The 26,873-nt window shown below is 41.4% G+C and overlaps 1 protein-coding gene across 1 annotated transcript in view; it reads left to right on the forward strand.

Moving 5' to 3' along the window:
* Positions 1 to 26,873, forward strand: part of GRIA4 (glutamate ionotropic receptor AMPA type subunit 4) — a 329,124-nt gene that overhangs the window by 210,201 nt on the left and 92,050 nt on the right. The window contains 1 exon segment of the mRNA XM_042457528.1: positions 8,705 to 8,889. Coding sequence (XP_042313462.1) covers positions 8,705 to 8,889 — 185 coding nt within the window.

The raw sequence follows: 26,873 nt of genomic DNA on the forward strand, positions 1-26,873 counted from the left end.
ACAACAATAAAATACAACAAATTACAATAGAGTTAAAAAAATCAAACCCTAGACCTACCACCACCCCCCATTCCCAGTACTAAAACAGAATTAAACAGTAATAATATTAGAACATTTAAAACATTAAAAACATTAAAAACATTGAACAACCAAAAAATAGGCAGAAACATTGGCGGGGGGAAATAGACAGATGAGGGGACAAATATCTCTATATCTGGGGAGGGTAACTAGGTTGGAAAGGCCTGCCGGAAGAGATCCGTCTTGAGTGCTTTCTTAAAAGCTACCAGAGTGGGAATGTGACGGATCTCCTCTGGCAGGTCGTTCCATAGTTTAGGAGCAGTAGTAGAAAAGGCCCTCTGGGAGACAGATGTTAGCCTAGATTTTTTTGGCTGTAGTAGATTTCTTCCAGAGGACCTTAGTGTGCGGGACGGACAATAGGGAAGAAGGCGTTCCCTCAAGTACTCTGGGCCCAAGCCATGTAGGGCTTTAAAGGTAATCACCAACACCTTGTACTTTGCCCGGAAACTAATAGGCAGCCAGTGCAGGGACTTCAAGACCGGTGTTATATGGTCATTCCTAGAAGTTCCCGTGATCAATCTGGCTGCCATATTTTGTACCAGCTGAAGTTTCCGAACAAGGCACAAGGGTAGCCCCAAGTAGAGCGCATTACAGAAGTCCAATCGAGAGGTTACCAGTGCATGTACTACTGTTTCCAGGTCCCTCGGCTCCAGGAAGGGGCGCAGTTGGCGTATCAGACGAAGGTGATAGCAGGCACTCTTGACTGTCGCATCCACCTGAGCTGTCAGTTGGAGCGACGAGTCAAGAAGCACCCCCAAGCTGCGAACAGAATCCTTCAGGGCAAGTGTGACCCCATCCAGAACTGGCTGACACAACTCCATTCCTGGATTCGGGGTTCCTATAGCAAGTACCTCCGTCTTACCTGGATTCAGCCTGAGTCGGTTTTCCCTCATCCAGTCCATTACCGCCCCAAGACAGGCATTCAGAGGAGAGATGCCATCCTTAGTCACTGCTTCAGTCCGAGACATAGAGAAGTATATTTGGGTGTCATCAGCGTACTGATAACATCCCGCCCCATGTGTCTGGATGATCTCTCCCAGCGGCTTCATGTAAATGTTGAATAGCATTGGGGACAGAATCGCACCTTGAGGGACCCCCGATTTGTGCTCCCTCTTGGCTGAACAGCTGTCCCCAAGTGACACTACAGAGAAATCTACTACAGCCAAAAAAATAAAATGAAGAATAAAAGAATTAGATGACCCTATTAGCTGAATGGTATTTGCAAGAGAACAGATGTGTATGGAAACAATGAATGTAAGAATATTCCATCCTTTTTCATTTTAAAATGCAAGGAGGAGACAAGGCACTGATGATTTTATCTGGCCAGAAAAGTTTTGCAGAAGTATCTGTGGCTTCTAAAGACAAGTGTGACCTTGTTCACCTGTTCCTACGAATGCAAATATATTAATACTTTGTTGTTGTTGTTGTTGTTGTTGTTGTTTTGTGCCTTCAATAATTTCTGACTTGTGGTGATGCTATCAAGGGGTTTTCATGGCAAGATTTATTCAGAGGGGATTGTAATTGCTTTCCTCTGAGGCTGAAAAAGTGTGGTTAACTCAATCCCACCCAGTGGGTTTCCAGAGTTGAGTAAGGATTTGAACATGAGCCTCTGGGTGCCCTAGAACAACACACAAACTACAACACCACATTGGCTCCCCACAAAAGTTAAAACTTTATCATGGTTATAAGAACTTACTATCTCACTGTCAGTACACAAGTTATTTTACTGGTTAGCATTTGAGATCTTTTTCCAAATGCAGATTCTTTGTCAAAATAGGTTTAAAGAAATGTTTCAGTGGCCCAGGTTAATTTTTAATCTGCAGTTCGTTTTCCTTTTCTTGTTCACGGAAGCAATGAAGAATACAAAAAAAGAATCACTGTTATTCAGCTCTGTGTATAGCTATATCCTATTTCTCTCTCTCATACACACATTCTTTTTGATTATGCTTGTCTGTAATTATCTTATCAAACCATGCTCCGTACCTTTTCCAAACAATACATTCTTGGCCTCATTTTTCATTCCTTTCCATATATATCTTTCTGTTGGAACCACACCAGGATTTCATATATTTTCATGACTCACAGATGATGTTAACTCTATTTGATCTTTGACAGCAACCTAGTCAAGATTTGTTCAGTCCTATTTCCTGCCACAGATTTACTTAAACTCTGCAAGAATTTGATTGAGAAAAATCAGCTGGCCTTCTTTTCTCATTGAGACAGAAACCCCATTACTATTGCCAAATGAAAGGCAGCAGAATGCTGGCATATATGTACTATTTTTGTAATCTGGAAGGATCATGATACAGCAACCTGAAACAACAGCGGGATACAGACGGGGAGGGGAAGACGTCTTGGAGGTGTATTCTGCTGAATACGGAGCCTCCAGACCGCCCGCCCCGGGGGCGTGGCTCAGGTGTATGGGGCTTCCACATGGGGGGCAGTGAAGACGCCTCACCTGGGGCCGTTTCTGACCCGCAGTTTCCATACCGCCGACTCAGAGGACGCCGCAAAGAGAGAGGCAGCTTCCTCACGGGCGGCCAAAAACGGGGCTTTTTTTTTCTTTTGCCGGCTGGCGGATGCGCAGCTGCACAGCTGCAGCGCTCAGCACCGGCGGCAGAAAGCATATGTGCACATTTAAAGCACCCAAGCCCCTTTAAACTTTTCCCCCCGCCCTGGCCAAGAACAAAGGTGATCTCCTGCCAGCTGGTGATCAGCTGGTGTTGGCATCCTTGTCCGCTTGCACGTTGCCAATGTCACCAGCATCATGGATGCCTCCTCTCCTTTGGTCCCCACTCTCTTGCTGAATCTGCAATGCACAGCCACAGCTGTCGCCGCTGCCACCGCTGTCCCCCTGCCATCCCCCATCACCTCCCTTGTACATATGTAAATATTTAAAGTTTTAGCGTTTTTTTATTGTTAGGTGAAAATGGCACAGGAATGTGTGTAGGGGTGCACTTTAAATTCCAAACTTTCCACGATTCTAGCAGCGCATGCGTACATGCAGCTCTAGCATTAGGGTTAGGGTTAGGGTTAGGGTTACGAGTCTTAAAATGCGCTGCAGCTGTGCTGCAGCTTCCACACCTGCATGGCAGATGATGCTGCAATTAAAGCCTGACTGCAAACTGCGCATGTTCCAGGACCCTGACTCATTATGTGACGCAGCAGACACGGAGCTTTTAAATGGGCAACTTAAATTAGCGGCGTAGCAATTCTGGCGTACCGGTGCAGCAGCTTACAGACAGAGATGCGCAGCTGTGCACTATATAGAAAAGAAGCGGGGGAAAGCAGCACCTTTTTAATGCCGCTTCTTCCCACTTGGGGCGTGCGGGCGGCGTGTTCATGGCGGCATTCAGGTAAGGGCCGTCTGAAGGCTATACCTTCATGATGTCATGAACACACCCCTTTTTGCCCGTCTGTATCCCGCCAACATCTTTCTCAACATTAGTTGCTGTATCAAGAGGCAATATCCATTAGCCAAATGCAGGTGAACTTCCAAATATTAATTAGTATAAATTAATGTAGTGATAACCACTAGCAAGCAGTTCATGATTATTATAATTGAATGAGACCTTTTTATTTACAAATGAAGATTAAGCTTTAATTCAATGCCTCTCACTGTTGCCAGATCTGGTCCCTCATGCTGGCAATCAACATTGGACAAAAAAATCCTATTTACTCATACCACTTCCCCTGCAAACTATTTACATGGGATTCCCATTAAATATTATCATAATTGTCATCATTTTTACATTTATTTCTTGCCTTTTTCCCAGATTGGGAATCAAGCCAATTTACAGCGATTAAAAAAAAAACATTGTTGAAGATACAAAAGTTAAAACACAATGAAATAATAATAATAATACCCAGATGAAAACATACATCATTAAAACACACACACAACAATTTGCAATATCAAGAGCTTTGTGTAAGATGGGCCTTATATAATCACTCATCAAATGCCTATCAGAATAGCAATGTTTGTCTTATCTGGGAAAAGAAATTAGGGAGGGTGCTAGTCAAACTTCTCTGGGAAGGGAGCTTCAAAGTATAGCCATTTGTGAAAGAAAAGGCTTATCTTCAAGAGCTAGCTAGATAATTAATACCACACATATGGTATTAAAAACATGTTTTTAAGTGTTGAAAAACCCTGCCAAGAAGAATCCTAGACTGGTGAAAAAAATGGCAGTTTGGGACTTTTTCTGTGCAAAATTAACACATGGCTGTTTTGTGCAGAAAACTGCATTTTGTGTACAGAAAATTATATTTATGCACAGGAATATTAGTTCCTGCATAGAAACAGTCTTTTCTTATATAGAAAATGGTGTAACTGGGAACCTACTTTGCACAAAATTCACACATGGTTGATTTCAACAGAAAACAGTATATTGTGCACAGGATACAGGAATATATAGAGGAATAATATTCTAAGCAGGAATATTATTTTCCACACAGAAAATGCTGTTTCCTGAGCAAAATAATCACATGAAATTTTGTGCAGAGTAAATCTCGATTTGCAGATAGGCTTCAAAAACCCTATATGGTTTTTGAAGACTCTCTTGGAGTAGGAAGAAAATGGCTACAGTTACCCTTGGCTTCTTCAAGAAGAAATTTAGTGAAGAATTAATCCCTACAGAAAAGTCATTTGAATGGTTTTTTTAAAAAAAAATCCAAGAACTACAGCAACAAATGCCATGACTTCCCAACATGTATGTTTCCTCTGCAGGAGGAAATTGTCCACTCAAATACTTCTTGAAATATTCCAAGCAACACATTGGAGAGCTAAGCTATGGATGTATTTTGTATTTTTGATTGCTTTGTTTTGTAATCTGCCTTGATTCCGCAAGGAAAAGGTGAAATATAAATAAATTGTAGTATTATTATTATTATTATTATTATTATTAACAAATTAATATGCAGTTTACATTAATTTGACCTCACATTATTTTAGGAATCATTGTCCTCATCAGCAACATTAGAAACTGACTAACGTGATGGAAAGAAAAGTGGGGGAACTCATTTTGATATTTCTTTGTCACTGCAAAGGCTTTGAATGTTGTTGGAGCCAGCCAGGGGAGGAAAAACAGGATATAAAATAAAATAAAAATACAAGTAGATACTTTCCAGGGTCAAGGATGACTATTCCAGTCAGAGATGACAGAACAGACATGAAGTGAAAACAACCCAATTGTTAAACTAAAGGAATTGTGAATAAGAGATATAAAGGGTAGATGGGGAAGGAGAAGTGGGGAATGTTCTGCTTATTTGTTTATTTGTCGTGAGTGAACTGGAAAGATGCAGTCTCTTTACTAGAACTCTACAGGAAAAAAAGTAAGATTTAATAAAGGAAATAGTGGAAAGACCCTTGGATATAGTAGGAGGACCTACTATATCCAAGTCATGATTGGAAGCTTTCAAACCACTCACACATACCCATACACACAAACCAAAGTCTAACTATGGTGTTGTAGCAACACAGAGGATAAACCTGAGTCTGCCAAGGTCTGCCAACAACCATATGCACTTTAAAAGGCATTACGGTAAGTCCTCTACATTTGCTGGGTTAGGGGCTCAAGACCCTTGTAAAAGTGAGGGGAAAACCGCAAATAAAAAATCATTTTTAAAAACTTGAGAGAACACCTTTCTAGGAATCTCTATGTCCTCCATGGAACTGTATGGCCAACATCTGGCAGCAGTTGACCATAGAATTGCAGTGGAAGACCTACAAATGCCTAGAGGGGTGCTTTTGCTAGGAATCTCTAGGTCCTACAGTATGATTCTATGATCAACCTCTGGTTGCCCTGGATGACCTAGAGATCCTGAGAAAAAATATGTTAAATCCATGAATAACAGAACCTGCAAAAGTCAAAGCCATAAATGTTGTTGAATTCAAGATCTAGAGGTTACTTGTGATCATTAATTAGCAAACAAATAATAATAAAGGAAAATAGAACAGTACTCTCTGAAGGAAAGGGTCTTTACAGCTGAGAGATAGGTTAATACCAATGCTAGCACTACAACTACTTTAGCTTCATCTAAGAACAAAAAGAATGGCTTCATAGGCTTTTTATTTGTGTGTCTCAAAACCCTTTATAAACTATAATTAATTGAAACACAAAAACTCCCTCTAAGCTACAGAAATGTAATCCTATTTGTGAGGTTTTTTTTAATTAATAATGATGCCTGTCACAAATGTGTGTAATAGCAATAATGACTAATCTTGTGAATGTTTATACATGAAAAACAGCATGGATTGAATGTTGTAATCAAGCTATATTCAAGGAAGGGTGTGCTTGCATCTGTATACATGGCAGGTAATGGTCTTAATCTGTCAACCAGTGTATTTACAAATTAATTTGCCAACAAGCAGATTCAAGATAGCTGCCATGATGTGACACAAGTATCCTCTATACAGATACAGTGCTATACAGATACGAGTGCTATGGGCTTCTGTGCAAGGCAGTGAGTAAACTTTTATCTAGTGACGAAGCATTAGATTCCTCTAGGGCAGCCTTGTTCTCCATAGCCATGAGCATGAATATGTGTGATGTGTATCCATAAAGGGGCACTTTATAGTTTTGGAGGACCACTTTAGAATATTGCCCAGCCCATAAATGTATTGTCTTGTGCTCCTTAGTAGCATGAAGGATTTACTTTCATCCTATAATCTCAAAATTTCATCCATATTGACATGTTTTAATTTGTAATCTTAAGTACAGAGGTGATGAATTGTAATTATGGCTGAAATCCTATGCAACACGTGAACAATAATACTGGCTCAGTTCACAGAATAATTGCAAAGATTAGATAGGTAATGCACGTAATGAGGTTTTAACACTCAAAAATGCTATACAAATCCTATGTTATTCACTGTTATGGCCTGTATCGATGGTGTTACTCTACTAGCATGGTGAGGTTGTGTTCATGGATACCTAGTTACAGACTGTGTGTAAGGGGAAATCAAGAGAAGTTGCACAAGTGACGGAGTTACTGTTGGCTCTCTAATGAACCCACTGCTGTTTCAGGAGACAACTTTCAGTGCAGTCTGAGGATGATGCACTCAGATGCAACTCAACATTAACATAGCAGAGTATGGAAGCAAAAAGATCCAGATATAGGTATTGATAATATACTGACCACTTTCCACACTGAAAAATAACTCACAGACACTGGTGGTGTCATCCAAGTCTTTCCAGGTTCTTTATCTTCAGTTGCAATATGTACAAATATTTACAGTCTCTCCTCACTGACCCATCAACGTTACCATCTGTAGTACATCAGATTACAGTTTCAATTCAGTCCAACTGGACCAACTCACACCAAACAAACAATTCACATGTGATCGGTTTCCTGACCCACTTATATACAGTATTGGTTGTGAGTCATCACCTGGTGCCTCACAGCATGATGCAACCTCAGCAGAGTTTGCATCATGCTCTGACTCTGCATTCTATGGTGGTCCCACGGGATATGATATCACCTGTCAATCAAAATATTTTCACAATTATTTAAAGGGATATTTTTCTAACAGTTACAAGCACAAGCAATATCTTGCCTATGTTTTGTTGTTTGCACAATGGGAAAAACCAACAGAATTACACTAGTGGATGATTTTCCTGCATATTAGGATGACAGTTCTCTGTGTTCCTGAATTCTGCTGTTCAGACTCCAGTCCAATGGTTATATGAGTGATGTCCTTCTCGTTGCACAAAACTTCTAACAATTGAAGAAGTCCATTTTTTATCCTTGATCAAGTGTCAAATCCAATACTGCATTTTAGTTGTAATGTACTTTCTGATGCACTTATAAGAACTTTCACAACTCATTTCTACATCACATTAGTCATTGTTTGCATTACTTATTTGCTAGCAGTTCCTAAACCTCTAGCAGAACAGACATCCACTAGCGGAACTGCACCCTAGCTTGTATATTTACTGCTAGTTTTATGTTGGATATAACTCATATGTTGGAACTATTACTGTTGTTTTGTGATTTCAAGTTCTTTCCAATTTATAGTGACCCTAAGGTGAACCTATCACAGAGTTTTCTTGGCAAGATGTGTTCAGAGGGGGCTTGTCTTTACTTTCCTCTGCAGTTGACTGTGTGCCTTGTCCAAGGTCACCCAGTTAGTTTCCATGGCTGAGCAGGGATTTGAACCCTTGCCTTCAGTCATAGTACAATACTCAAATCACTATACTATGTTACCTGTAAAACAAATTGTGTTACTTAGTGGTAAAAACTTTACAGATACAAATAAAGTGCACTTCAATGGACTGAGGACAGTAGCTTAGCAATAGGCAGAGTGAAGAGCAAAGAAAGTTAAACATTTCTAATTTTCATTGAAAGCAAAGGAAGCTTTTCCTAATGATTCCCACCTGACAGAAAAGGGAATTATGTGTTCCTAACTTTGCCTAGATTGCACACTTAATAAACTAAAAAGGCTTTAAATAGTTGACAGCCACAATATATGTATGTAATAGAGAAAGGGAGAAGGCACAATATGGTTAATAACTGTAAATCTTAATTCCCCACTGACTCCATAAGGAACTTTATATTGATTAAACATTCTTATGATTCACAAAATGCAAGGACTGTTTCATTAGTGTATTGTGTCTTTTTCTTTCAGGTTACTCAATACTTCAAGCTATTATGGAAACAGCAGGAGAAAAAAGCTGGCAAGTCAGTGCCATTTGTGTGGAGAATTTTAATGATGCAAGCTACAGGCAGCTTTTAGAAGACTTGGACCGAAGACAGGAAAAGAAATTCGTAATAGATTGTGAAATAGAGAGGCTTCAGAATCTCTTAGAACAGGTAATACCTGCTTTTAATGTCACTGTAAACACATTAGCATAGCCCCAGCAGAATGGCTTCTCTCTCCCACCTTTCATTTTACCTTGCCAATCAAGGCTGGGTATTTTTATGGTGTATTTCTTTCCTCCATGTTTTTATGTGTAGATTAATATTAAATCTCCACTGCTGGCTCTATTTGCACATTTGTATGACATTCTTTTCAAGCAGCCATTTGATCCAGCAGAAGAAACTGATGGAAGCAGAAGCTAGCGTTTAAATTTTCAGACCAAACCAGACATGATGTGTCAAGACCCATCCATTTGTTTATACCAAAATTCAGCCCTCCAGATGCTATGCTGGCTAGTATTTGTGAGAATTTCAGTCTATAACCATATAAGAGTGCACTGAAAAGATTAGGTTTCCTAGGAGGAGCCAGGAGCTAGCTGGCAAGTATCTCTCAAAATGTAAGAGGGCACTATAAAATACAAATTACATATTTGTTTAGAAAGCAGAGTTTGAGCGTCAGAAGTGCCAACCCATAGATTTAAAATATGGCAGCGGTTGTGATTGAATCCTTAACAGAATAACAAGCTTGAGTTGGGGGGCGTGCGTGAAGGGCCTGAAGCCCCAAAGTGTATTAAACCTGCAAGCTCAGAGGTTAGTGTAGGAATGGAAAACCAGAGTTTAATCGATGTGGGGGCATTGCAATGGCAGATAAAGAAAAAGCTGTGGAAATGGAACGTCTTTATTTTTATTATGTTTGATAGGAGAAACGGGAACGGAAGTAGGTGAGATAATATGTGCAAACGTTCCTCTGGCTATAATAATAGGTTGAATTGCTATCCACTACAATCCCTGAAAGAATGAATCAGAACCAAATACAAGGGGAAGACAAAGCGGAATACTGCCTCATTGGGGGGGGGGGGGGTTTAATGATTCATTGATAGATAGTTGGATGTACAGTGTCTGGGACACAGGAGTAAGAGAGAAATTGTTAAGAGAAGCTGACTTAGGTGCAGTGCAGACCAGCACTTTGCCCCGGCCTAGCCACACACTAGGGTTGCGCAGGGGTGGAGCAACTGCATGCCCCGCAACCCTAGTACGTGGTGGTGGCATAATCATGACAGCCTCCCATCCACACAGGGGCCGCCATGATGATGTCACACACGCGCTGCGTCCAAACAGCATGGCGTGTGCATGACATCTCCATGCCACCCCAGGCTGCTTACAGCGTCCTGGTTGCGACGCAAGAAGAAGCTCCAAAACACAGCTCCTTTTAGTTGCGCGCATCACTGAGGGAAAAATGTCAGGGAGAAAGGGGATGGGTGGCCCCTTTCTCCCATGGCTCTGGCTCCCAGGGTGTCCAGGGACATGAAGCCCCAAGGACACCCCTTTTCCATGCCATGGAGAAGTGGCATTTTGCTGCTTCTCCATGGTCCGGAAAAACTCTGGATTGGGGCCTCAGGGCTGCTGGTGAGGCTGCCCTGCCCCCAACCTGGAGCAAAAAGGGGCACCACAGACCTGCCCCTTTGGGGCAGTCTGTACCTCGCCACAGTTTTAGAGAAAAGCATGGAGATTTAGAGGGCAATTATATTGTCCAAATACAAGGTTAGAACCCTGAAAGAGGAGAAAAAGGGGGAAATTATTATTTCAAAGTGTTCTTTAAAACATCACATCTTACCAAATGATCACTTTAACCATATGAAACAACATACATGTAAATACATTTAGGCCTATGGTGGCGAACCTATGGCACATGTGCCCTCTCTGGCACACAAAGCCATCTCTGAGGGCACATGGCAGCCATAGGAAGTAGGGATGTGGCGGCAGGGCACACGTGATTTGCCTGGCTCTCTGTCATATCTCAGTTTTCTGTAAGAGAACCAGGCTGTGGCAAGGAGCAGGAGGGAGGTGCATGTGGCTTGACTATCTCCTTGCTGAGGCCCGGTTCCCCCATGGGAAACTGAGCTGTGACAAGTAGTGGCCCTTCTGGGTGGAAGTCTCATCCCTTCTGACCAAAAGCCCCACCCTTTCTGGCTGGAAGTTTCAGCCAAAATCTGTGCCCCCACCAGCTGAAAGACCCGCACTTTGCTATGCTATTGGATTCTGGTAACTATAGTTTTGTGAGGTGTAATGAGGCCCTTCAAGATTTCTACAGAGGAGGTTTGCCATTGCCTTCCTCTGAGGCAGAGAGAGTTTTACTTGCCCAAGGCCTCCCAGGGGGTTTTGCGACTTAGCTGGGATCCGAGCCCTGGTCCTCAGAGTCGCACACTGTCCCTCCTTGTTTTTCTTCTTGTGCTGTGCCTTCTATGCTTTATTATGCTTGTTGTTGTTGTTGCTGTTGTTGTGTACCTTCAAGTTGTTTCCAACTTATGGGCCCAGAGAACCATCCCTCCCTTCTGAGCACTGGTTCCTGGTAACCCTAAAGGGTAAGCTTCATCAGAGGGGGATTTCCATTGCCATCCTCTAGGGCTGAGAGAGTGTGACGAGTGTGGTGCCTTCAAGTCATTTCTGACTTATGGCGACCCTAAGGACATCAGAGGGGGGTTGCTATTGCTAGCCTGAGGCTGAGAGAGTGTGCCTTGGGTTTTTGCCCCAGATGTCCTGCCCCCCAGAAGCCCCCAGAAGTCCCACTCCCAGAAGTCCCACTCCCAGAAGTCCCACCCCCAGAAGGCAGAAGTCTTGCCCCCCTGGAAGTCCCCCCCCCCAGCACCCAGTATGGAAACACCACAGAGTTTGGGCTCTTTCTCTAAAAGGTTCGCTATCACTGATTTAGGCTGTGTGTATGACATTGAAATTTAAAGTGTAATTTTAAACATGCTAGTTGTTTATGTCACAATTATTGCCATTACAGTCAGTGATACATGAGAATTATAATTTATTACTAACATTAGTTCAAACAACATTTCTAAGGATTCTGTATGGTGTGGCATGGGAGGAAGCCATTGGGTGGGTAGTGGGGGTGACACTATGAGTTACTGAATCAGGTGACACTAACCTAGTGATGTCACTGATTAGAATGTGGTACCAGTTGCAATGTTATCCCTATTCATCTACCGAACCAGAATATCCAACCAGAAGAGACTAATGATGTTTTAAGATAGCATTTCAGTGTGAAAATGCAAAATCAAATTCTCTAACCCCATAGGGGAACATATGCTTCTTAATGAACAGAGCATAGTGGTGTAGTGGTGCAGTAGACCTTACACTAATCCAGGTTTTGAAACTGATAAAAGTGCAGAACTAGAACATACTGAAACAGGTCAGCAGAATGATCGAAAAATCCAGATGAAAATGAAAGTTGGAATCAAGAAAAGGTTTAAGGGGAATTCGGGAATATGTTTGAGGGAGATGGAAAGCCAAATACAGTTTATAAAGTAGACATTGAAACAAGTCTGAAGCCAGCCAGGCTTACCTAAGAGGAAACTACCAGTAGCTTTATTACCGTTCCCATAAGAAGACTTGCAAAGACAACTGTTCAATGAGTATTACCAAAACACAGGGGGAGAGAAGAATAGAAAAAGAAGAAGTACAGACTGGATAAGTAGCATCATAGTGACCATCAGGGAAACTCAGAATATGCATAGATCCAAAACCCCTGAATGAAAGCATCAGGGAAAAGCTATTTGTTATTGCCCGCTCTTGAGAATACATGGCCAGATCTGTCAATAGCAAGACCATTTTCTGTTTTTAATGTCAAAAATGGATTCTGGCACTGAGCTGGATGACTATTCCAGTTATTTGACAACATTGACCACATCCTTTAGGAGATAACACTGGCTAAGAATGCCAATGAGCATTAGTCCTATCATGAAGTGTTTAAAAAACAGGTTGACACAAGCCTTGGAGGAGCTGGCAGGAATCTTGGCAACAGCTGATGAAGTGCTGATAGCAGAAGAGGTTGATGACCTAGAGCAAGCACAGCAGGGCCATGACTGCTAACTAACAGCATTCCTGAATGGATGTAGAGAAAATAATATTGAATTTAACAAACACAAACTCAGATTGAGAGTTACAGAACTACCATATATTTCCTTGGAAATACCCTGAGTGAGTTATATGTATCAGATGTTGTTATGGAAGGACCAGTAGATGTTGAAGTAGAAACTGTCAAAATGGCATAGTACTTACTCATTTCTGAGGAAAGATTAGGAGAGATGCATCACTATCAGAGAAGGATAATGTCCTCCAAAGACTAAAACAAATGACATCACAGTCCATACTGAGAAGTCTTAAGGAGGTACTGAAACAAGACTGTGGGCTTCCCCTGCTAAAAACAAACGTAAAGGATCCCTGTAAGCTTGGCCTTCATCCCCAAGCTCTGTAAGCAAGCTCAGTCAACTGGGACTATAGGAGCTAAACAGACAGGCAAAAAGAGGTGCTTTCAGGCTGACTTGAAGGTGTGGCATTTAGATGACACATGCCTTGAAGCCAGCAGCAAAGTGCCCTCTAGACGCCTTATGCACAGAAAAGATGTTTTAAAAAGAAGCAGGTTTTTTCCCCTCTTCTTTCTGGCTTGAAGCCATATCATTGGGAGCCGGCGGTGCGGTTGGTGGTGTTTCAATGTGGCTTCAGAAAAGGCAGCTTCAAGCCACTTTTTCCTGCCCATCTGTTTCGCCCCAAAGTTATGTAGAGAGCTCCTGGCTACTAGCTCCTTCCAGAGGCAAGTCTCTGACTCACTTCCTCTGAGAAAAAGTCCCCATAAGCCCCTTAATGAAAAAAGGGGGGGTGAAAAATTAGGAGAACCCATCCAACACTGTTCCCAGGTCAGCTTCCCATCTGTACTCCAAAACCTCCTTGACTATATAACAAAAATATAGCCTCTGCCAGGACTTATATAGAATTAGGCTTCTAGCTCCACCACCACCCCCATGACCCACAGAAATGGATCAGTTTAAAAGTTTAAGATCTCATCCAAGCAAAATGGACACAGAGAACCAGTCTTCCCTTTTCCAAGGAATGATTTAGAAATCCTCTGCCAGCAGTTATATAAAATACTACTACTACTAATAATAATAATAATAATAATAATAATAATTTTATTTATATACCGCTATTCCAAGGATCACAGCGGTGCACAGCAAGAGATAAAAAACAGTTAAAAACATCACAAACCCCAGTACCCCCAGCAAATAACAACAATTAACAATAACAACAATAGACAACCAAACAGCTCCCCATACAAATGGCTGTGTAGAATGGAATACAACATAACACTGCCAAGGGGAAAGAATGACAGACAAGGCTCATGGGGGAAAAGCCTGGCGGAACAAGAAGGTCTTTAGATCCTTCTTAAAAATATCAAGGGAGGAGGAAGTACAGAGCTCATTGGGGAGGGAGTTCCAGAGCTGTGGGGCTGAAATAGAAAAAGCCCTCCGAGTTGATACATAACGAGCATCTGGAACTCTTAATAGATGTCTCTCACCCGATCTGAGTGTGCGGGGCGGATTATATGGGGAGAGGCGGTCCTCCAAGTACCCTGGGCCCAAGCCATTTAGGGCTTTATAGGTAATAACCAACACCTTGTATTTGGCCCGGAAGCAAATAGGCAGCCAATGAAGATCTTTCAAGACTGGCGTTATATGGCTGGCCCTGGAACATCCAGTAACCAGCCTAGCAGCCATATTCTGCACTAATTGAAGCTTCTGGGTTTGGTACAAGGGTTGCCCCATGTAGAGCACATATAGACTTAGGCCTCCCCCCCCCCCACCCCCAGTGACCCACAGAAGTGACTCAAAGTTTAAAAGTTTAAGATCTCACCCAAGCAAACTGGACAAATAGAACCAGCCTTCCCTTTTTGCAAGGAAAGGCCCGTTACAGACCGCCGAGAAGCGGTGGTCTGCCGCCACTGCCGGTTGCAGTGTCCGAGAACCGCAGCAGCCAAACAGCACGGTTCCCGGACGCTGCAGAGAAGGAGCATGAAAATCGCGCTCCTTCCTGGGCCCTGGAAGAGACACCGCGAGGCGCTAGTCACCCATCACGGCGTCACTTCCGGGGCACGACGTGCGGACGCAGAGCGTCCGCTACATCAAGATGGCGGCGGCCGTGTGGAACGGCCGCCGCCATTTGTTATGGACTCAGTCCATGGTAGGGTTAGGGACGTCTGGAAGAGATTCCCCTTTCTAACCCTAGCACGGACTGAGTCCATCCTAGGGTGCCCGTGTGTTAACGGGCCAAAGTTATCATTTAGTTATCATAGTGCCTGTCTGCATGGGCCAGATAACATGACCACCTCACTTCCCTCCAGTAATCAGTTCAGACTATGCAGGGCACAATCTGGTTCTGCTGCAAACTATCTACATGATGTTCAGCCAGTTCAGCACTGAACCCAAGGCATACCACCCTTGGATCAGTTTAAAGTAACTCACCTTTTGTCTGGATCTTCTATGAAAATGTAGAGCCCTCTGTAGCAATGCTGGGTGGCTGTTCATAAGTGCATCTCACTCTCATTGTGACACCCAATGCTACTGCCATGGGTACATTCTGAGATCAAAACGATGTGCCCTGCCATATGATTGATGCTGGGCATCTGGTCCTGCCCTCATAAGGAGTAACCAAGTGTTGGCTGGCAGAGCAAGACATAGCGGTGAATAGCTGCCTGGATTCGTATGGAGTGCCCCAGATAATGAGGGGGACTTTGGGGCCAGAATACTCTGGGCTGCTCCCAAAATATTCTGGTACCTTATCCTTCTGACTGGTGGAAATGTGTGTACAAATGGACCTTCACAAATAAAACTTTTCTTTATTTCTTCTCATTACTTCAGATGCAGCATTTTTCTATGGAGACAGTCCACATATTAATTTGCCAGTCCATAAAGCATACAGTAGTTAAGAACAGAGCAATTAAATTATTGCACTGGATGATTGTACACTGCCCTGAAATTTTGATAAGGTGAAGGACAGTTTCTAAATGTGTTAAATAAATAAACCAGGTTCAAAGTACAGACTAATCTGTATTCAAAAATCCTTAGACTAATTCACAAGGTCATAAATCATATGGCTGTAGTCATTTTTGACTGAAAAAGCTATGTGTCTTAAAAAAGAAATGGGTATGTGAATCTTATTTTTTTTAAAAAAAAGTCTCAAAGGTTGCTTTGCCGTGCTATGTGCGAATTGTAGCAAAGGAATGCCATCTAGTGGTGCTGAAGATTATTTCACTGCACTTTGCTAATATTATTACTGATCACAAGGCATGTTTGATATCTTTAACACACTTTATGGCATACAAAACCTATGTTACTTTCAGTTGGAAACTGTGGTAAAGCTGCCCCACTTTAATCATGTTACATTTAGATCCCCAATCATTTTCAAGGACAGCTGTAGATATGAAGAGTCTGGATAAAATACTGTGGCAGTTCTAAATTTAGCAGGAATTGATTCAATAGACATTGCAGAGGTAGAAATAAAGCCACAGCAGAAAGTAATTCTGTGTATTTATTTGTGGCTGAAAGCATCAGGGTGTTTTGAGGCACACATTGTATCTTATAATCAGGTCTCTCTGTAGTCTAATGTATTATTGTATATAAAAAAAGAAATATAAACAGTTTGCATTTAACATCCTAAACAAGTAAAGGGTTTTTGGGTTGTTTTTGTAATATGTGAGAATAAAACAGTTCATGTAGCTGTTGATTTATATAATATTCTACTGCTATATTTCCACCATGATCTGAATTTTAAATCCCCAGTTCTATTGAATACTTCTGGTTGCTCATAGATCTCATGATTAATTATCTTGTTGTTAACTGCTGTCAAGCTGACATTGACATATGACGATCCTATGAATGAGAGTACTCCAGGTCTCCCTGCTATCAATAGCCCTGCTCAGGTCTTGCAGACTCAAGACCATGGCTTCCTTGATTGAGTCTATTCATCTGTAATTCAATCTTCCTCTTTTCTTTCTGCCTTCTACTATGAGTGCATGTGTAGCATCAAGTCATTCCAAGTTTATGCTATGGTTTTCTAGTAGTATAATGTTATCTGCATACCTTAAACTGTTGATTTTCCTTCCTCCAATTTTCATGCTTCCTTCCTCTGAATCTAAACCTTCTTAACATATTACAGTGGCCCCTTGTTATATGCTGGGGTTTGGTTCCAAGATATGGACAACAAAATCCATGGGTGCTCAAGTCCCATTAAATATAATGACATAGCAAAATGGCGTCCCTTATAAAAAATGGAAAATCAAGGTTTAATATTTGAAATTTATACTTTTTTTGAACATTTTCAAACCATGGATACTTGCATCTGTGTATAAGAAGGGCCAACTGTGTATGTTCAGCATACCAGTTAAGCAAATGGTGTGATAAAATGTAGCCTTGCATTTGACCCCCTTGTCAACTTGGAAACCATTCCATTGCTCTGTATTTTGTCCTGAAGGTAGAGCTTATGCATCAGGACAATCAAATGTGGCACACCAATTTCTTTCAGAGCCAGCCATAGTTTTTTCTTGATATATACAGTTAAAGGCTTTGCTATAAGGCATAATACATCTAGAACTGATTACGGTAAGGCAAATCCTAACATTAAGCCCAGTTAGAGTAAACCCATGGAATCAATGATATTTAGATAACTGTTCCTATCAGTTCAATTGGACTGATCTCATTTGGAACAAAAAAAATGAATTTGGGCATTTAGACCTCTGGAGATAATGGCAAATAACAGTTTGCTTATCTTAAATGTATCTTGTTTATATGTTCAGAACTGTCAGTTAACCTGAAATCATGGGTGAACTAAGTTGTTTTGTTGACTCTCTGGTTGTGTTAACCATTGTTTGTAATTTTGCTTATGTACTCCATCTCCTAGTTTAATTAGAATTGTAGCCAATTGGAACAAGGGGAACGATATTTAAATAGTCTATGTGAACTTTCACTTATAACAACTTAAGAACATATGTTAAGCAGTCTTAGCAAGTTATATCAGAAATCCAATAGACACAATTGTGCATTCAATCTAAAAACTTTCCCAAACTATCACTACTGCATCCCACTTCCTTCTGTTAAATTCTGTTTCTATAACAATCCACCCACCTGTTTTCCATCATACATTATTCTTAACACCTGTTCTTTGCTTGTTTACCAAGTTTTGATGCAAAGAAAAATAAAAGTATCTGAGTGGCCACAGCAAAAAAGCTTTCTTTACAAAATGATTAGAAAGAAACAATTATCAAAGATAAACCTTAGGACTGTGGTTGGCACTAGAGTTTGTCAAGAGCACCAGTTCCCTGACCCATTTCTACAGTTGGGCAACAGGTGACATGAAATAAGCATAAAAAGTGGCCCAGCACCAAATGATGCAAGAGTTTATAGTTAAGCCCAAACTATATTCTAGTCAGCCTAACCCCGGCCCATGTTTCCAAAAACTATAAATCACCAACTATAAATTGGTCCTGGTACAGAAATGGTGGTGTGTATTCAAAATAGGAAGGGTGTAGTTTTTTCTAATTCCTGTTTTTGAAGAACAAGGAAAATGCTGTACAGTTTTAAACATTTTATTATTTTTAAAATTGATTTTACAGACTTGTTTTCCTACTACATGTCAAAAACCAAAGAAATAATGGGGGAGAGAGAGAGTATAAATGTTGTACTCAGACCGCATGGTCCACTCAATGAGTGTACCCTAGGTGTTGGAAGTGAAGGGGTAGATGGGCCCAGTATAGTCCAAATTGCAGGTGGGTTGTGAGTTGAAGGTGTCTATTGGCATGAGAACGAGTTTCACAGTCCATGGTGTAAGACACAATCATGCCAACTTTTTGGTTCAGGTAGGCATCAATTGGTAAATTTCTTAAGGCAATCCATGTGGCCCTGGACCTCAACCAGGGTGGGTTACAATTTGATCTTGAGAACTGAGGCAGGGCTTGTTGAGGGCCTTGGTTTTTGTGTGAGTGATGTCACAGTGGATGTGATTCTTCATGTGTGGCTTCTTGCCCCAGAGGAATGGCTGATCAGCATGTCATTACACATTATCCCAGGTACTGGGGACACCAGGTTGTGGGCTGATAATCTTCCTTGTTGCTCCGCTCATTGACATTGACATGCAACATATCTCCAGGCAGGGCATTGACAAGGCGGTGACTTGTCAGCCATCAGCTTCCACAAAGCTCTTTCAAATATTAGCTAGGTATTCATCACAGGGAACAAACTAATATTACATGTCATAGTGGCTCATTTGACCAACAACCTTACAATCTGGATCCTGGTTTCTTGCACAAACTATGGTAAAAGCAAGCTATGATTTGTGTGGAGTTGAAGGCTTTGATGGCCAGCATCGATAGTTTTTTTGTGAGGGTTTTGGGCTATGTGGCCATTTAATAGAACATGGCCACGTAGCCCAAAAACCCCACAAAAAACTATGATTTGTGTATTTCAACACTATCCATAACTACTGGTCTTGGATAACAATTAGTGCCCCACATTCTCATCATTCACCCAATTCAGTGGGGTCTGGATTATGGATGTAAATACACCACCAGGATCCCTTAACCCATTTTCACTGGTAGGTCTTCACTGCTGAAAGGTATGTGAATGTACATTAGTGTCATTTGAATATTTATTACTGGGCTCCTGCAGACAGAAGGAGGCAATATTTTTTGCTGTAGTTCTTGGAAGTTTTTTTTAAAAACACCAAAAACTTTTCTATTGTGCCAGAATAGTTTCTGGCAATTCCTATCAGCTGCAATATTTTATTCCCACTCTCAAATTGATTTCTTTTTCATTCCAATAACATATATGAACCCAAAAGTCTACTTTTCTCCTTCTTCCCCCCCCCCCCAATCTGTTGAGCTATGTGCTATACTAAATTGTGTACTATAGCACTACAACTTTAATAATTTTTTTAAAAAAAAGAGAAGGGAAAAAATCCTCATCATACCATAGGAGTAACTCAACAAATTATGCCCCAGGTTGTTGTTGTTATCTTCTTGTTGTTGTCTTCTTTAAAGAAATATTTGGAAAAACTCTTGTGCAGATCCAAGACATTGCTATGAACAGCCCCCTCCATAAATTATGGAAAGAATGGACATGGAGACAACAAAAGCCAGCAACAGAATCCTATTACAAGAACTCATGCATATTTAGACCAAGCTAGAAAAGCCCAGAATATGACTTTCAAAATACTTTGCAAAATATATTCTTGTAGAGTTTGTATATTTGATACTTCAGATTTAATCTTGAATTATGGCCCGGTACAGAAGGGCCCCGAAGGATGCCCACACTCCCCTCGCTCCTCATATGTGATGAGGGTGTTCTCGCTGCATGGTGCCGAATAGACAACATGCGTAGCGATGACGTCACTGCTGCGTGGCCTCCAGATGGAGCTGCGCAGCAGCGATATGCTCGCACCGCCACCAGCTTTTTGCAGCAGCACAAAAAGGAGCCGCTTTTTAGCGGTCCTTTTTTTGCATAGCCTCACCACACAATTTGGTTGCTGCTGCATGGCTACGCAGCAAAGAGAGGCAGCTCCCGGACGCCTCTTCCTGGAGCTCTGTACTGCGCCTATAATTTCTAAACTATGAATTATGCCTGCTAATTTAGCAACTGCTCATGATATTTTTCTCCCTAAAATACCTACCATATGTACTCAACTATAAATCAACCTCATATATAAGTCAAGGGCATGTTTGGAGGCCAAAATTATGGATTTTGCCATGAGCCATGGATAAGTCAAGGGTGCTAAACTTTAGCCAACCAGCATGTTTCTCGGGGACAGAATACAAAAACCATCCAAAATCTTTCTGAGCATTTTCTCACTGCTTTTTGTAAAGTATTCTTCAACTGCTTCAGCACCACTTAAACTATATATTCTGTAAATTTCCACACTGTACATATTCTCAAAGAATGTAATCCTATTCAGGAGGAATTGTGCAGACAGCATGATAAAATCTCGGATTTGGTCACTAGATTAGCTATAGATACAAGAAAATAACAAGTGAGCATGAACAAAAGCCTTGATGTTGTGTGCCATCAATGTAAGTGAAGAAATGGATTGAAACCACAGAAGCAGATAGTCAGATAAATCAGTTCATCTTAAAGATGCCACTAGTTTTCTTCTCTCCTTTTCCTTTTTGTACTGAAACAGTCTAGCATGGCTGTCTCTTCAAAAGCCCTGACAATGTTCTCATTTTGAGAGTCAAACTAGTATGTTATGTTGCAGAGTTAGGGGCTGAACAGACTTCACCTAAGGGGCAGCCTGCTGCTGCCTGTTTCATTGCTGGATCAGGGCCGCAAAAACTACCTGCCATAGCCCCCATCTGGCCTTTCCGTGGCACAAAAAAGCAGTTCCTTTTTGAGCTATGGAAAGGGTGCCATAGCTGCCGGTACCACAGCTTTTCAACACTCCTTTGGTACTGCATCATCTGGATCCATATGACACAATGCCAGAGGAGCGCCATGATGCCCCCTATCATGTGGGGCATGCAGTGTCACGCCAGCATGGGAGTGAAATCAGGGCATGCATCATGTGGATGCCATGCCGCCACTCCACCCTGATGCTGGCCTTTGATGCCAGTCGGTCAAGGCTCTTAGTCCTACAAGTGAGAAAAGTCTTTCTTCATATTTTTTTTGTTTTTGTTTTGTTTTTGTTTTTTTGTTTTGTCTGCCTATCTTCAACTTGCATACTTTGTGTTGTGGCTGGTCATTGGTCACTGGAAAGTATATAAATTTGGCATTTAGCAAAATTTGCAACTCATACTGAGGAATGTATTTCTGAAGAAATCACAGTGTAGGGTGGGAACAGGTAATATGGGTTTCCATTTGACCCACCATAGAGAACAGAGTAAGTACATTCCTCTGAAAAAATAAATAAATAAAAGGGAGAATACTTTGTAATAATACCCCCCAAAATGTTCACAAAAATCAATACCCTTTAGCAATCTTTATACTTGTTTGTCCTGCCTATGTTCTGATTCTGGCAGAAAGCAATGTTGGTATATAATCTGTGCAAAGTATTGTCATATTTAAGAACAGCATTTTCAGCTCTTCAGCTCTTCAGCCTACCTGAAGTTAATGCTCCCCTCATGTTGCATTTTTTAGGCAGGTTATAGACTGCCACTTTGAGGCGGTCTGCCGCCGCCATCGTTTGTTCCGTAAGGGAGCCGTTGCAGCCACACCGCGCGGCTCCCTTGCAGAGCAAATAAGAAGCTCCAAAATGGAGCTTCTTTCTGCGGCACTCTAATGACGTCGCGAAGCGCCTCTGGCGCACTCGCGACGTCATTAGCGCCGCGACACGTCTGGACGCTATGCGTCCGATACGTAAAGATGGCGCCGGCCGTGTGGAACGGCCAGCACCATATTGTACGGACAGAGTCCGTATTAGAGCCAGGGGCGTTTAGAAGAGACGCCCCTTTTTTAAAATGGGATGTCCCGCGGATGTCCCAAGTGCCGGTCTGTAACCGGCCTTAGTTTCCTTATAAAAAACGTTTTTCCAAATCCATTTCCAAATTTTTGCTTACTTTAGATATAAATTGGACTTAATTGTCTTGTAAATTTGTTCTTTTAGAACATAGCTTTCTGATTCTTAAAAATGAACTTCCTTCATTGTACATTAACTCCATAGATAACATGCTAACAGTTATAAATTAATTACTTCCCACACTTCTGTCTCAATTTATCTTCACAGAAAATTGTCAATAATTACTTAGCTGACCTTTCAGTTCATCTACATTTGCAAAGACATAATGGAAACAACCCACACATTTTTCATTGAAAAGTGCAAGTGGAAATAAAAATTAAGAGAACCAACCACTTAACTCACTGATGCCTTACTATCAAATGTTTTTCCTCCTTCCCCAACATGTTTTTCCTCCTAAAAATTACATTTGACTGGTAGAATCACTGCATGCATCATTCTGACATAAGCCAACCAGTATCATTCAGATAATACTAAGTCTGTTGTCAACAGCATTCTGTCGTCTGGCTGTCAAAATCACCTTCCCCATTTCTCAATTTAGGCAGCATGCACATGCATATACTTTGCGTATGAGCATGCACACTTTCAAGTCACCTGTCAACACATGGCATCCCCATGAATTTAATAGGATTTCTTAGTCAAGGAATACACAAGGGTGGTTAGCCACTTCCTTCCTCTCAGATATAACCTACAGCACCTGGTATTTCTTGGCAGTCTCTTATCAAAGTACTAACCAGGGCTGACCAAGATCAGATAGGATCTTGTTCCTTTAGGCCTTTAGGCCAGGAATATGCACTACCTCTTACATAGGCCTCATACAGACAGGCCAAAATAAAGCTGCTTTGGGTCACTTTGGAGGCATGCTGTTTAAATGATGCATGTGTACTAAGAGTCCGAAAGCCATGCCAAAGCCACGATCCAGTCCTAAGGACTAGAGCGCAGCTTTGGCACAGCTTCCGGACTCTTAGTATGCATGCATCATTTAAACAGCATACCTCCAAAGTGACCCAAAGCAGCTTTATTGTGGCCTGTCTGTATGGGGCCAAAGTGAACCAGATCCTGCCCTTTCTACTCAGGCTCTCACCCAGAATGTTCTCAGGTCAGTCAATCAAACTCTAATAATTTGGACAAACGCTGTGTCTCATCCAAAGAGGCTTAGCCCATCCTTCATTGATTAATAGGCTGTCACCCTGAGCATTGTGAGTTACAGTGTTGGACTACAGCATGCCACAATGATCCATATTTAGTACATGATCAGGCAAATAACAAACAAGAGAATAACCCAGCAGCAAACCATAACAATTAAAAAAAAAAAGTAGTACACTGTGTCAGCCTGTCTTACATCCACAACCCACTTAGAAGTAATCATCCAATGCCTGGATGCCAAAATTCATAGGTTGAAGTTCCCTGCTGGTTCAACAAGCACACACACACACACCCTTCCCAAGGTCAATCAAACTACCACAGAATCAATAGATGAATAATGAGTTGATGTTAATTGGGCAATATCTCTTATCTGCTTTTCAAATGTCTCAACTTCTGCTATATTTCTTGCTCTCCTGGGCTTTATTGACATGAGTAAATTCTGGGACTGTGAATGAAGACTTGGAAAGAATGGCACAAATAGTATATTGAAAGCCTTGGCTCCTCTCAATGTTAGGGGTATCTGCTCTTTGTTCAGATTATTATGGATTGGAACCAGGTGAGGAGCTAAAATATTGCTATAGGGGTCAGAGTAGTGGAGAATCTAGCACCTCAGGTACCAAAGTACAAAATTATCTTTACTGTTGGGAAAGAATCAGAACCTCAGCCACCTCAATGTTTTTCTCAATTGTTTACAAAATGGCTGTTGCTCTCCTGAGATGACTGAGATACTTTTCAGAACAGACAACAGATTGTAATGTGCAATGGTATATGTTACTCTTTTTGTGTGTCTGCACATGGGTTGCTGATAGAGGGTTCAATGTGCAAAGTGTTTTCCATTTATAAAAGGTCTGATGGAACAGAGTGGTTTAAGAGCATATAATCTGGATTAATAGGGATTACATGTTCTAATCACTATTTCAGACACTATGGTCAGAGATGATATTTCCAGGGTGGTAGGAAAAATTGCCTTGAAATATTGGAATCTAGACATGAGACTAGAAACTACTACAGTGAATACACAAATACATTTCTCTGAACTGAGATGTGAAAAATAAAAGCTTAGTTTCAAAAAGAGCACAATAGGAATGGAGGAAGTTTGTCAAAATTATTCTTGTTAATGCTTTCTGATACAAGATTCTTATCTCTCATTTTCAACCTAACTAGATGTTTTCTTTGTAGATGTAACAATCAGCATTAAAAAATAAGTCTGCTGCCTTCCAGTTAAGTGTAACTTGCCAGCTCCATTCTTGCCAGAACTTCTATTTTCATCAGGGAACAAAACCTGTCAATGGGTGCCTCAGTGACAGCTGCCTCTTTGAATGAACCTGTAAAACCTGCTATATCACAAGGTCTTTCTCCAAAGGCCAGTGTTAACACTACTGAGCCATAGTGAATGGTTGCCAACACTCAGTGAATCATTCTAGATTTTTTTTAAAACCTCCTTCAGAGCCTTTGAAAATATTTTGAGAATGGTGTTTTGAAAGATTTATCCTTGCTTCAGGTGCTGCATAGAAATTTCATTTCTTACACCAGGTATACCATTCCCGTTTTTGTCACAATATTGCTGCTCTGGTTTCTATCTTTTTTTTTTCCTGGTAGAAACTGCCACACCTCTTACAATTTATTGTTTGTAGAGGTTCTATTCTTTTTCTCCAGGTAACTGACTGCCTAACAGTCCCAGGGAGAAGCCTGCGTAAAATTATCCTTTGTTAGGAGCTACATTAGTTTTCAACAGATGTTTCACTTGAACATTTCTTTACAATCTTTACATTTTCTTGCCTTTTCTTTACAGAAAAGCAAGTGTATCTCTTAGGACAAAAAATGCATGGGCAGGATGCAATCAGCGCTGGCTCTAGGTATTTGGCCACCCTAGGTGAGAAATATTTTGGCACCCCCTGTCACCCCTCATAATTATTTTCACCCCTTGATTTCAGCTGTTTCGTTTGTTAAAGCTAAACGTGACATAAAACCTAGGTTTAGTCAATATAGTTCATCTCCTTTTGTTAAAGTTTTAGCCTTCTGCTTGTATTGTCTCTGTAGTCTAATTTATTGCCCTTTATAGAACAAAATTCTTTTTCTGATTTCTGATTATGTAGGGATCAAAGTCATAGGAATCAGGGTGGCTGTGCACCCCCTATACCCTAAGATAATGTAAAAATAAATAGAGTACTACAACTAAAACTTCCTCTTTACTTAGTTTAAAACTTGTTGTAAGAATGCAACACAGTATTAAATGTACTAGGCAAACATTGAAAATCAAACACAAACACTGAAACACTATTGCATGATCACTATCAAAAATACAAAACATGAAAACAGACTAGTTTGATTGTTGTAAATAGTAAACTCAAGATGACTGGTGACTGACATTCCAAGTTGTGGCACCAAGAGTAAGGTGGGTGGGCAGCGAGAGGAGGGGGGCTGTTGACCTTGAGGTTACATTCAGGGCACATGTGGGTGGTGGATGATGTACCATGTAACCGTACCACAGACACAGGGGAGCACACATTTATGTTTTGGCCATTGTACAAAGAAACTGTCATATGGTAGCTTGCTGTAATGTGTTTTCACTTTAATATTGTTTAATTATGCAAAAAATATACAAAAAAGGTGCTGCGCACCACCCCTAAATTTTGCCTCCTTAGGCAGTTGCCTAGTTCGCCTATATGGATGAGCCGGTCCTGGATACAATGGACCAGCTCCATCATGTTCTACCTGTGGATCCAACCAGTTCATGCCCTGGGCACCTACTTGGTCTGGCATGACAATGAGTGTGTGTTCAGACACCTGCCCACCTGCTACCAACAATGACAACTCACCTATTGCTGCCATTCTCCATGCAGGCCTCCGTCCCAGCCCATAAGGGTAGAAATGAAGTGCCTGGCCTCACCCACATGGCTAGACACTCTCAAAATCATAGACTGTGACTAGGGCCTGCACAGAATATGGCAGCGATGGTGGCAGGTAAGGAGGGGCACGGCTATTTGCACTGCCAGATGTCATGATGGAGTTTCTGGGAAACTTTGCTGCAAACAGACTTTTTTAAAAAAAAATCTGGGTTAAGAGTGAATTGGGCTGGGATTGGGATGGATCCACCAGAATGGTTTCCAGGAGCCCTGGTGGCGCAGTGGTTAAATGCCTGTACTGCAGCCATTCACTCAAAACCACAAGATTGCGAGTTCAAGACCAGAAAAAGGGCCCAAGCTCGACTCAGGCTTGCATCCTTCCAAGGTCGCTAAAATGAGTACCCAGACTGTTGGGGGCAAATTAGCTTACTTGCTAATTAGCTCACTTGCTGTTCACTGCTATGATCTTTGTAATAGCGGTATATAAATAAAACAAATTATTATTATTATTATTATTATTATCATTCCCAGCCCTGGGCTGTTGGCCTACATCATCCAAAGAGGACAACCACAAACCAAGGGGGAAATGAGCCTCTTAACCTGTACATATAG

Source organism: Sceloporus undulatus, chromosome 3 (assembly GCF_019175285.1).
Source record: "Sceloporus undulatus isolate JIND9_A2432 ecotype Alabama chromosome 3, SceUnd_v1.1, whole genome shotgun sequence".
In the NCBI taxonomy this organism is placed as follows: Eukaryota; Metazoa; Chordata; class Lepidosauria; order Squamata; family Phrynosomatidae; genus Sceloporus; species Sceloporus undulatus.